General features: G+C 34.7%; 1 protein-coding gene across 2 annotated transcripts in view; it reads left to right on the forward strand.

Moving 5' to 3' along the window:
- Window positions 1–13,878, forward strand: part of LOC106876152 (thioredoxin reductase 1, cytoplasmic) — a 77,118-nt gene that overhangs the window by 37,552 nt on the left and 25,688 nt on the right. For both annotated transcript variants that reach the window (XM_089349168.1, XM_089349167.1), the window contains exons 2-5: window positions 8,247–8,379; window positions 11,038–11,098; window positions 12,700–12,786; window positions 13,701–13,828. In XM_089349168.1, coding sequence (XP_089205294.1) covers window positions 8,272–8,379; window positions 11,038–11,098; window positions 12,700–12,786; window positions 13,701–13,828 — 384 coding nt within the window. In that variant the 5' untranslated portion in view covers window positions 8,247–8,271. The remainder of the gene's footprint in view (window positions 1–8,246; window positions 8,380–11,037; window positions 11,099–12,699; window positions 12,787–13,700; window positions 13,829–13,878) is intronic.

Below are 13,878 nucleotides of genomic sequence, written 5' to 3' on the forward strand. Positions count from 1 at the left end.
GATTTTGTTACAACTTTCTGGAAAATACAATTGGCATAATTTCTTAGATGAAATTTTGCAGTGATACGTTTTCAAGGGTAAAGGTTACACTAATTTTTCATCCTGTTTTGTTTCAGTCATTAGACTGTGACCATGCTGGGGCACAGCCTTGAAAGGTTTAGTCGAACAAATCGACCACAGTGCTTGCTTTTTTTTAAGGTCTGGTACTTATTGTATCGACCTCGGCTGAACCGGTAAGTTACGGGACGTAAACAAACCAACACTTCATTTTTTACCTTTTCAGATTTATATCAGCTTTCTTTCGGTTTTTGATCATAAATCGGAAATATCGACACCCGATTCCCATGTTTTCAACAACAGAAGTTTCAGCTTTCAAATTTTCACCCCACTTACCAACATTCTTTTTGCTTAAAAAAAATGGTGGCGTGGGGGTTGTGTGTGTGTGTGTGTGTGTGTGAAAAGATTTGTTTCAAAATTTCAACTGGTTACTTATTTTCGGCACTGTCATGGTATTAGCTGTCAGAAATGAAAGTAGAAAAATCCAAACAAGGAATGTTACTGTCGGTTTGAGTTGAAATCTGTTTCTTTGGCTACTGACTGGCCGGAGCTCTCTCTCTCTCTCTCTCTCTCTCTCTCTCTCTCTCTCTCTCTCTCTATCACTCGTCCACCTTCGTTTGTTTCCGTAGAATTTATCAAATTAGAAAATGCGTTTCCGTAGAATTTAAACAAATGAAATTCAGTTTAAACTTTATAAATAAATATATTTCATTTCATGTTCAGTTTAAACTTTATAAATAAATATATTTTTGCATTATTCATTATTGTTTTTAAAAACAAATCACATACACCAATCAGAACCACGCGTAATCCAAAGTTGGAATTAATCACCGCGATATTGCCATCGCCACCGCTACAACAGAAAATAGTATTAATTGGCTTAAGAGACATGGACTTTTAAATACCCCCAAAATATGCCTCTCGTGTGGAGCTAGCATGATGGAAGTAGCCAAAAAGTTTTTTTTTCTAATTTGATAAATTCTACGGAAACAAACGAAGGTGGACGAGTGATAGAGAGACAGACAGATAGATAGATAGATAGATAGATAGATAGCTCCGGCCAGTCAGTAGCCAAAGAAACAAATTTCAACTCAAACCAGCAGTAACATTCCTTGTTTAGATTTTTCTACTTTCGCTTCTGACAGCTAATACCATGACAGTGCCACAGTGCCTAATTTTCTACTTTCAGTTAGTGATCATAAACGGAAAGACTGACTTTATAGCTTTGTAATTTTCACACTCGAAAGTGAATTTTTTGCAAAGTGTCATTTAAAAACAGTCTGGATGGGGAAGAGTGATCAAGAAGAAATAAAAAAATGTTATCAAAATATACACTCTTTAACCTTTACACACATACGAAGGCATGGCAATGTAGTTTAGAAGTCCGCTTCTGAAGCACGTGGTTTCCTTGGGCAGGTGTCTTCTATAGCTTCAGTCCGACAACTTCCATATGAGTGAATCTAGTAAACGGAAACTGGAAGAAACCCGTCGTGTGTGTTTGTGTGTGTATATATTTTATTCTTTTACTTGTTTGTCATTTGACTGCAGCCATGTTGGAGTACCGCCTTTTAGTCGAAGAAATCGATCCCAGGACTTATTCTTTGTAAGCCTGGTACTTATCCTATTGATTTTTTTTGCCGAACAGCTGTTACGGGAACGTAAACACACCAACATCGGTTGTCAAGCGATGGTGGTGGGGACAAAGACACATAAATATCTGTCTATCTCTATCTACACACACACACACACACACACACACACATGACGGGCTTTTCTATTTCCGTCCACCAAATCCACTAACAAAGCTTTGGTTGGCCCGAAGCTGTAGTAGAAGATACCCAAGATGCCATGCAGTGGGACTGAATCCGGAACCACGTAGTTGGGAAGCTTCTTATCACACAGCCACACCTGCGCATACACATACATATGTATGTATATGATCTATCTATCTATCTATCTATCTATCTATCTATCTATCTATCTATCTATCTATCTATATATATATATATATATATATATATATATATATATATATATATATATGACGTTGACCACTAACGTGGACATTCAATGTGCTAGAAATAGATCACATCTTGTGTCTAATAAGACCTAAATTGTTCTCAACATGAAATATAGCGTGATACCAAAACGTAAGCAGGCAAGACATTTAAATAAATATTCTCTGCAGACATATTCCTGGAATTAGCGCGCCAAAACGAAGACTTTTGAATTTTACCATTAAGCTGTAATTAGCAGAACCATATACACGCGCACCTATGGCGGTGGGCAACTTTGTATGGGGTTCTGATGATTATGGTTCCATTACAAATCAGGCTGAAGAGAAATAGACAGTCGGTAAGATTGTTAAATTTGAAACCGGTCCCTGTTTAAGAATGTTCCTTTTTCGGTGATTTTAAATGTCTTGCCCGCTTATGTTTTGGTATCACGCTATATTTCATGTTGAGAACAATTTAGGTCTTATTAGACACAAGATGTGATCTATTTCTAGCACATTGAATGTCCACGTTAGTGGTCAACGTCATATATAAAAATGTACTTTAATCCCCTGAGATTGCAGATACTGTTTCTGAATCTCTTTGATTCTTTAAATGTGCTAGCTTCCTGGTGATTAATCGATATTAATTAATATATGATTTTTTGCCATATTTTTTAATATATATATATATATATATATATATATATATATATATATATATATATATATATATATATATATGTATGAGACAAGCTTCTTCCAGTTCTCGTTCTACCAAATCCGCTCACAAAGCATTGGTCGGCTTGAGGCTGTAGTAGAAGACACTTGCACAAGGTGCCATGCAATGGGACTGAACTTGGAATATATATGTGTGTGTGTGTGTGTGTCCTTGTCTTAATTTTCTCGCCATAATTAACTCACGCCACCATACAAGCGGTGTTCCTTGTTTCCAGTCTTCCATAAAAACGTGTCCGTCCATCGGTAGAATATTATCTTGCTTGGAAATAAACGAGGGTTGGTGACAGGAAATGCTTCTGACCATGCAAAATCTCCCTCAAGAATTCAGTCTGATCCATACAAGCATGGTAAAGTTTACATTAAAACGAGAATTATTGAATTATATATAGTACACTGAGAACCAGAATAATGGCCAGCAACAGTCGGCTGCAGCAACCAGTTTACATCACAAGGCTCATTTCTCAGACGGGTCACTGTTATCCCGATAGTGCAGGGTCCAAGAACATCTGAGGCCTCAACGGTGATGAGCAGAAACTGATAGCGGCCAGTAAGGCCCCTGTATTTATTTATTTTTCTCTCCTCTACGTTGCGGGTAGCGATATCCAGGTTTGCAATGATGCAGCAAGGTCGACGCTGGAGATCTATAATGCTTCAAATATATATGATTAATATTGGTTTCTAAGTTTAAAAAATCGGTGCGGCTGTGTGGTAAGAAGCTTGTTTCCCAATCACATGGTTCAGTCCCACTGCGTGGCACCTTGGACAAGTGTTTTTCTACTATATCCTCGGGCCGACCAAAGCCTTGTGAGTGGATTTGGTAGACGGAAACTGAAAGAAGCCCGTTGTATATATGTATGTATCCGTATGTGTGTGTCTGTTTGTACCCTTGCTATCGTTAGACAACCAATGCTGGTGTGTTTATGCCCTTGTAACTTAGCGGATTGGCATAAGACTGTTAGAATAAGTGAGGTTTACAAAGAATAAGTTCTGGGGTCCATTTCTTTGACTAAAACCCTTTAAGGTGGTGCTCCAGCATGGCCGCAGTGAACTGACTGAAACGAGTAAAAGAATAAAAGAACAGTAGTTTTGTTAGTATAGTAGTGACTCTACTGTTAGATTCTTTTTCTTTTTGTATAGGTGTCAAAGCAAAAAAAAGAATCCCTTCATATAGCTAAAAAATAAAGTCTTATAAGTCTAAGAGATGCAGGCGTGGCTGTGTAGTAAGAAGCATGGTTCTGAATTCTGTCCCACTTTGTAGCACCTTGGACACTTCAGGCCGACCGAAACCTTATGGGTGGAATTAGTAGACAGAAACTAAAAGAAGCCCATCGTATATCTGTCTGTCTGTGTTTGTCCCCCACTACCACTTGACAACTGGTGTTGGTGTGTTTATGTCCCTGTATTCTAGCAGTTCAGCAAAAGAGACCGACAGAATAAGTACCAAACATAACAAAGTAAGTAATTACTGGGACCGATTCATTGGACTGGAAATTCAAAGTAGTGCCCCAGCATGACCTCGGTCTAATGACTGAAACAAGTAAAAGATAAAACTATAAACAAGTCTTATTCTTGTTAAATATATACTTTCAGCATCATTGTTATTGTTTTATTGTCCATCTTTTCATGCTTGCATGGGTCTGATGAAGTTTATTAAGGGAGATTTTCTATGGCAGGATGCCCTTGCCGTTGCCAAACCTCACCTGTTTCCAAGTGAGGTAATTTTTATCCTATGGGCAGGGTTAGGGTTAGGATATTGAAAATGAGTGACATTTGTGTGACAGTGACACTCAAAAAATAAGTTATGTGATGTCAAGACAAAGATACAAGTATACACTCACTCGCATACACCCATAGCGAGCTTCTTCTAGTGTCCATCAACCAAATCCACTTACAGGGCTCTGATCAGCCCAGGGTTATAGTAAACACTTTCCAAAGTGCCATTTGATGGGAGTGAATCTAAAACTTCTTACCCACACAGTCATGTCTGTGCCTTAATATATTTAATATACACCTTTTAGATGATGATCGTGTTAATGTATTTCTGGTTTTTGTTTCTATCTTTTGAGTTTATGGGGAAAACATGATGCGCTTGTTGACCCTAGTGAGAGTTTTAAATATCTTCTCCGATGTTGAAAGTAATTAAATGATTTTTGTTTTTTGTTTAATCTCTGGCTGTCTGTACAGTGCAGAAAAAAGGAATAATTTTCTCATAAGCTATTTAACCTAACAGGTCTAGAAGATGATATGATGAGACCAGTTTAGAAGAAAAAATGAAAAAACATTGTTATAGTGGTTGTTACTCAAAAAATTGAACTGAATATGTCTTATTGAAACAAAACAAAAAAAAAAAAAATTTTTTTTTAATCATCAGTTGGTGACAAAATATCTAAATCACAATTACAACCAATTTTTCTTCTCTTAAAAACTATTGAATAAATTTCTTAATTTTATTAAGAAAAAAATAGTGAATAAAATATTCTTGTAGCACTACTGTACAACATGAATGTAAATGATTTATTTTTGTTATCCAATGTTTTATTTCTTTTTACTGGAATTAAAAGACAGTTTCTTGATCACATACATTTTAATGTAAGACACACAACCTGCATTCTTGACTAGAAAATATAAAAATTGAACACCATGCTGGATTATTGATCTAATGTACACCAGTTTAAGATTATTGATCTAATGTATCCATTTTTTTAAGGATGTTGGATGGTTGTATTGTAAAAGTATATGAGAAACAAATGTTTTGTTATTTAGCATTACTGAGCATTATTAATAAGTAATGATTTTTTTAATACTAACCTTTTCTTCAGGAAAGGGAAGGGTATTGTTCATGATTTTTTAACAATAGAGACAAAACAATAATATTTAAAAAGTTAGAAGATGTTTATGCCTTAAGTAAAGTGGTGAGTTGGCAGAATTGTTTGCATGCTGGGCAAAATGCTTAATGGAATTTTGTCTGCCCACCAAGCTCAATTGTACCTTTCATCATTTCAAGGTCGATAAAAATAAATACCAGTTGAGCAATGACTTACCCCCTCCCCTGAAATTTGCTGAACATGTGCTAAAATTTAAAACTAAAGTCTTAATTAGATCACCATATTTGCCTTTGTGTAATGCACAATAGAGGAATTGTTTTTAATATAAAAAATGTGTCCATATATAACGTGTGATTTTGCTACAAGTGTTTCTCATTGAAATGTCATTGAAGTGTTTATCATTATTTTTTGTTTTAATATCATCACATTAATCCACTGTTTTAGTTTAGTTTTTGAATCACGTGGACAGAATTTGAGGCAGACTGAATGCCCTTCCTGTCACTAACTCTCATCTGTTTTCAAGTGAGGTAATATTTCCCCATTGTTAGACATGTTTTCATGGAAGATTAGAAATACACTTGATTGATGGTGACACTTGTTTACAATAATTACTGAACATCAAGACAAGGAGTCCTTTTGATTTCTGTTAATTGAATCCACTCATAAAGCTTTAGTTTGCTTGCAGCTATAGTAGAAGACACTTGCCCAAGGTGTCAAGTCGGACTAAACTTGGAACCAATAAGTTAGGTCTGTGCTTTCTTTATCCACAATAAAATTTCTTACATTGAAGGCTTCACTACCTGAAGCAGTAAAGTCATGATTGTGATTTTATACATTCAGAATATATTGTTTTCAACTTTTTCTTTAAAGGGTTTATTGATATAGATGCCCAGTGGCTGTAAAATTCATGTGAACTAACCAGGAATGACAAGTATATTATGGCTCTTGTAACTTTCCATCCATATTGCTGAGGATCCTTTCATTGAACATTATTTGCAAATTTACTCTCTTTAGGCAACATTTTCTTTGAATATTACAAAATATTACTTCTGTCAGCTATAGCAAGAAATTACTGTACAACCTGTCTAAACTCAACCAGGAGTCCTTATCAGCTGGCATTTGAAAATACACTGGTATTTAATCAGCATTCCTAGTTTAACTAAATACAGGTTTTTCTTTTGCAAACCAATGATAACATTGTTAAAATTGAATAAGTGTTTCTTCAAAGCCTTTAGGCATATATTTATTGATTAATGAATCTGCAACATATACTGGTAGAATGACAATTTATAAAATGTGTAAGCCAATTATGACTTGCCTTGATGTAAGAATTAAGAATCACAGTTTGCTTTAGTTTCAGAGCTTGACAACATATTTCATTTGAAACGCTATAATAACATTCTCTCAGATAATGAAAATGTTTTGATTCTGCTTCTATCAAACAAAAATCAGCAATTTTTTCCCTTCTAAATGCTCTTCAATTTCTTAATTTTACTTGCAAAATTTGCTTGATTGCATCATGATTTCCTTTTCCTTCAGCTACTTTTGATATTTGAAGTTTTTCTCCAGTTTATTAACAGTGACAATGCTTTGAAGCATTCATATCGAGGATAATAATGTTGTAACCTGCATGCAGGAAGTTACATATAAATTATAGAGAAAAACGAGTTCATGATGTGATTTTTGTATTTTCAAGCTGAACAAATCTTACCAGGCACAGTATGATCACAATAGCTGCCAGCCTACTAACTGTGCTAAACACTCCATGGTTGAAAGCTGAAGTGCAAAGATTACGCCCCTGCTGTGCACCATATCTTGGTTACAAAGAACAATTCATGAAAACTCAGGAAAGTGTCAAAATAGATACTAAAAGCAAAATTAATGAAACTAGATTGAAAAGTTGTAAAAGGTTGTGGTAGGTCAGAAACAGCATACTAGTTCAGTATAACTTAATCAAATGACTGTGCTCTTTACTAAGGAAATAGATTTTTGAATGTGTAATTCAAACTTCTTCCTGATAACATGAAATTTGCCCATTTCCCATTGGATAACTTTAAAAATCAGCTATTGCTTCATATGATATCTTCGGGACTGTTTAGGTTACCTCCCTTCATGTGTATTTGGGTATGTGGTCGTGGGGATATTGGTAAATTACACTGTGTAACATGATTTTTGTCTTGGGTAGCAACTGTTATTTCCCATTTGCTTATCTGTAGAAAGTATGAAAAATGGCTAATATTTCCTTCAAACTTTGCTTTTGTTACATTTATTGAAATCTTAAAGAAGTCCTCTCAACACATGGCTATGATGTTCCCCCGTTACTCCTGCTCATGATAGCCACTAAGGGATATGCTCAAGTGGTTAAGGTCAAGCAAATTTGTGGTATTAAGCAGAATATTTATATAACAATATTTCAACTTCAGCAATTCAGTGCAGAATCTGTCTGAAATGCAATGGAAGCTATGTCAATTTCAAAACATTGACATCCAAAAGCAAATAGGAAATAATACTTACTGACCAAAGACTAAAATAATTTTATGGTGTTTTAGGATATATGCTCTCTTAGCAATTAAAAAAAAAATCCTTAGCAATGTTTAACTTCATTTAATTTTGTTAATTTTCTCTTGCAGGTTTTTATCAGAATAGCAGACAATTATGGCTCCTGTTGGGGGTTCAGATTCCCTAAAGGAGATAATTAATGATTATATTAACAAAAACAAAGTAATGATATTCAGTAAATCAACATGTCCATTTTGCACAAAGGTAACTATATGCATGTTTTATATAACTAATTAATCTCTGTTAAGTCAATTTAGAAAGTAGTGTATAGGCAGTGTTGTTCGAATGTTGGATAGAATGCCTTGTATTTATTCTGGATCTTTGAACTCTTGAGTTCAACTCTGTGTTTTATCCTTTTTAAGGCTCAACAAAAAAAAGAGTATTAGTTCAGGGTAGTGGATTGGCAAAAACATTAGTGCATTGCATGGAATGGCTTTACAGTATCTATTCTGGTTCTTTGTGGTGCCACAACACTGGTGGCTAGCTGTATTGGCTCTTGCATTTTTCTTGGATTATATGTGATATGGAGAAAGGAATCTTGTCTGATTGGGCAATAGCTGGCCTATTAAAAAAAAAACTGGATAAGCAAAAATGCTCAGGACTGTCCAAGAGAGGTACTTTTCCAATGCTTATCTTGGATTTTGAGATGTATGTGGTTACCCTAAGTTAGTTTATAAAATTACAAGATACTCTGTTTGAAACAATAAACTGTTAATCACACTAACTTATCCATTTTATTTCTAACCTTATTATTGTATGTATGTCATTGTGTGTGTTAACCAGAAGAGGTAGTTGGTTATTAAAAAAAAAAAAAATTGCAAAATGCTAACTTTCTAACACCAAGCATTGAAGTAGGATGTTGTTCATTGGCAGGTAGCTTGATCAAAGCAAGCATTGTGCAATATCAAATTTGGGCTTGTAGCTATACTATTAATTATGCTAGTATTTATGCCATTAACATCTCAGACAACTTGATAATAAAACCATTCCTTATGAAGAATTTATCAAGCTATTAAAAGTTGATGCCTCCCATGAGAATTTTTATAGACTACACTCAATCTGCAGTGATACAAATGTATTCATGACTGAGTGATACTCCAACGTACACAAGTTTTCTAGTTCACCAACCATTCTTCCATATCCTGTTTCTAATAGATTCATAAAGACTGCCTCGAAGTTCATTCAATTATGTTATCTCCCAAATGTTTGCTAAAGATGGTTGCTTTGCATTTGCTGATAACCTACTACCTCTCAAGAACAGTTTGTAACTGTTTGAGATTTGGAAGCTTTCTCAACACATTCTTTTTATGTAACCTGCTTTCGGACGATCTGGAAAGAAGAATACTAATGTATGAGTTAATTATTAACTCTTTCAGGGTATACATGTAACAGCTTTCTCCTAAGAAACTGCTTAGACAAGATATTGTTTAACAGTATCTTATATAGCTTCCTTAACATCTGTTTTGAAGTTGAACATCTCATATCAGATAAATCCTTCATTCTGCTTGGCTACCTGGAGATTTGGACACTATGTATTAAAATAGAGATGGAAAGAAGCATTTTTCTCTATTTGGATTTTGTGTACCCTTAGAGCTTGAATTAATGAATTAATGAGTAGCTGTGTTATATGACTGCAATGACTCGGAAGAAAGAAAGGAAAATTCTAAATGGAGAAATTTAAGGTATTGCTGTTCAGATGAAGCAATGGAAGTTTGTAGAGTTGGGGGGAATAAAGAACAAAAGAAAAAATCTCAGTTGTGTGTGTGTGTGTGTGTGTGGGGGGGGTGTCTTTGACTAAAGTAGACTTCAGTTTTCAATAGCCTTTCTACTCTTTTGTTTAAAATGACAAGAACAGTAGAGAGATGGACAGTAATAGTGGGAGTAGTATATAAAAAAATAAAACAAAACAAATACTAAATCTTTAGTTACTTTAGATATACCTAAAAAAAAAAAGATTTATATGCACAAACAAAATTTTTGGCGAATGATGTGTATGGGCCATTTTTTATCTAAATTGAATTTATTTTTATATACTGTAGCATGGTACATCTATTGAAATGTAATTTGATCCAGCTCATTTAGAGGTGTCAATAGCACTTCTAATCCAGTTAGCATTAAACCAGTAACAGAACATCATGTTAACTATATACAGGGTCCATAAAATATTTGAGGACATATTTATGTTTATAAAAAAACGGATATATAATAACTGATATCTTTATTTATCAAGAAGTGCTATGAGGATAAATATAAACCTTTTCTATAATGTTATTCAATAAAGCCACCTTCAGCTTCAACAACTGCTTCTATATGGGATCTAAATCATCTGCATGCTCAAATCAAGTGGTCCTGGTTCATTTTGGTCTTTACTCTACGGTAGATTTCATAGAATCTTTGGTGTTATGGGTGTGTTCATTGACCCCTCTCTCAACAACGCTCCACATGTAATAGTCCAATGGTTTGAGATCTGGAGAATTAGGAGGCCAAATGTTAGGGGTTATGTGATCATGAAACTTTTCAGCCATCCATTTCTGTGTTACTAGGGCCATGTGTGATAGTGCAGAGTCTTACTGAAACACATATGGCCTTCCGTTGCATACACTATCTATCCAGAGCTTAACAATTATTTCCAGGACCTCAGTGTAGGCAATCCATCTGAAACCACCCTCATTTTGCAATACAAACTTCCTGTTTTGAAGTGTTTTAAGTTAAAACCATCCATTAAAATTAAATGTAAGTTTATGTTCCAAACACCGGTTTTATAATGACAACTTTTTTACTAAATCATTGTGATTATGAAGAATGCTAGAACAATTTTTTAACAAGAATTACTTAGATATAATTTTCTTTTCTCTTTTACAGGCACAGCAGATATTTGATACTTTGGGTGTAGAGTACAAAAAGATAGAACTTGATCAAATTGGTAAGAATCTTATATCTTAAAATCTCATTAAAGAAATAGAAATTCTATTGTATGTTATAAAATCTTTTCTGGGTGTTCAATCTCTAGATTGTTTAATTTTGAGATCAGCTACCTTCAGGTACCTTATGACTTGCTGTGATTTTGAGTGTAAGATAAGTTGCTGAAGTAGAATGATAATTATTAGTTTTCAGTTTAAATCTACTGCAGACTTCAGGTATTTAGTTGCTCTTTTTATTTCTTGTTTTCATTTTATATACTTATTAAGAATAGATACCAAGTTCATTGGGAATGTTAAATATAATGCATTCTATCCAGAGGAAGATTTTCTCTCCTTTGCTAAATGATATTAAAACCACAGTTATGTACAGGACCTTGTGAGCTGCTTGCGGCTTGCTTGCTTGCTTCATGCTCTTGCTTGATGGGGTTGGGGTCGTCTCGGGTTAGTGGTCCCAGAGATGTTATCATGCTAAGAACTGACCATATCCACCAGTACTCTGCATTGCTGGTTGTCCTGTGCCATCCCCTCTGCATCCTCCAAGATGATGTTGAGCCTCTGGAGATCTTCAATCATGCCCACCCATCTGGTGCAGGGCCTGCCATAAGGCCTCTTCCAATTTGCAGCTGCTTCATTGAATGAGAGTAAAACCCTGCTAGGATGATCTAAGTGACACTTAGAGGAATTCATGTTACAATCTGATATAGGCTAGATCATCAAGGCCTACTTTATGACTATAATTATCTGCTTAAAACATGAAATACAGAACTACTTTATGTTTAAGCTGTTGCTTTTTTTAATTATCCAATCAGGGATGGTTGTGTAATTAAGAAGCTCGCTTCCAAATCATATGGTTTTGGGTTCTGGCACTGCGTGACACCTTGGGCAAGTATCTTCTTCTATAGACCTGGGTTGATCAAAGTTTTGTGAGATGGAAACTAAAAGAAACCCATCATGTGTGTGGATGGGGGTATGTGTCCTGCCTTATCTTGACATCACATGATGGTTATAAATAAGTGCCACCATCGTACAAGCAATGTTATTTCTAAATTTCCAATCTTCCATGAAAACCTTGTCTGGCCATGAAGAAATATTACCTTGCTTGGAAACAGGTGGTGGGACAGTGACAGGAAGGTTGTCCAAACGTAGAAAACCCTCTTTAGCAAATTTTGTCTGGCCCTTGCAAATATGGGAAAATGATGATGAGGTTATCTTTGTTTTTAATTGAATAAGTTTTTAGAGAAATCATAAAATGTTATAATCTTAGAAAACTTCATTATCATCGTCATAATTTAATATCTTTTTTATGGTGGCAAGGGTTGGACACTTACAGGAGCTGGGAAGTTGGAGAGCTGCATCATGCTCCAATTGTCCGTTTTGGCAAGGTTTCTAAGGTCAGATGCCCTTCCTAACACCGACCATTTTGTAGAGTGTACTGGGTGCTTTTTACTTGGCACTAGTACAGGTGTTTTTTTACATGGCACCAGCAATTGTCTAAAACAATTTATTAAAACAGTTTATTTTAACTTTTTCTTTCTCAGCTAATTGTTTACTTTTAGGTTTCTATTATATTGTTAATGTTTACATTTTATGTCTATCTTTTTAGAAAATGGTGATAATATTCATTCAACTTTGAAAGAGATGAGTGGCCAGAGGACTGTTCCAAATATTTTCATCAATAAAAAGCATATTGGTAAAGAGGATTTTCTTTTCATTTGAAATATTTTAATTGAATACTTTAAACCCTAAGCATTCAAATTATTATCAAATGTAATGCTCATTTACATGGTTTTTAATTATGCATTATCATGTATCTTGAAGATTTGTTTATTTTTAGAATGACAATAATGTCATTCTATTATCAAAATATATTCTAATTAAAAATATAAAGTATTAAACTTGTCCCATAAATTGCTTGTTTGTATCCAGTGACACATCATGCACTGTGCCTTAAGCTCAAAAGCCTAATTAAAAAAATTCTAAAAATGTGCTACAAATTAAAAGAAAAGTACAAGTTAGATGTTTTATAATGTTTGTAGGAAGTTTTGTTTCTGATCTTTGCTTATTACTAGACATAAATCTGATCTTTGCATATTCTTTGCAAATAAACCCAAATACTAAGTGAACAGAGATGAACCATCCCATTTCCATTGCGCACATGCATGCACACACACACACACACACACACACACACACACACACACACACACATTCACATACCCACTCCTTTTACATACACACACATATATTCACACAGTAACTTTGCAAAAACATTATTTTATGTTGAAGTACCCATGTTTTTCACTTGGAACAGTAAGAACAAAGAATGGCAAAGAAGAAAGCAAAGAAAAAAGGTCATAGGCCATTTGAACGTTTTTAAAGAAGAAACCCTTGGCTGTGTCTATGTTGTCACACCAAAGGCAGGAGAACTGTACTTAAGAATTTTATTGCATGAAGTTTGAAATAACATTTTTTCCTTTCCCATTGCACATTGACATTTTCAACTCGAAATGGTTGTAACCCAATGGGTCACGGCAGGTACATCTAGTATATTTACAATAAGCTTGATTGCAATTTCAGTATGAATAATTTTTTTCTACACTCTAGGTGGCTATGATGACACAGCAGCACTTCATAAGAGTGGCCAGCTGCTGGAAATGATATCATCTAAAGAATCTTATGATTTTGATTTAATTGTCATTGGTGGAGGATCTGGTGGTTTAGCAGCAGCTAAGGTATGTATTCTGCTTTAAAATGATTCACAAATGAAAATGTTGGCCTGCTT

The sequence above is a fragment of the Octopus bimaculoides genome, chromosome 3, assembly GCF_046866305.1.
Source record: "Octopus bimaculoides isolate indiv1 chromosome 3, ASM4686630v1, whole genome shotgun sequence".
NCBI lineage: Eukaryota > Metazoa > Mollusca > Cephalopoda > Octopoda > Octopodidae > Octopus > Octopus bimaculoides.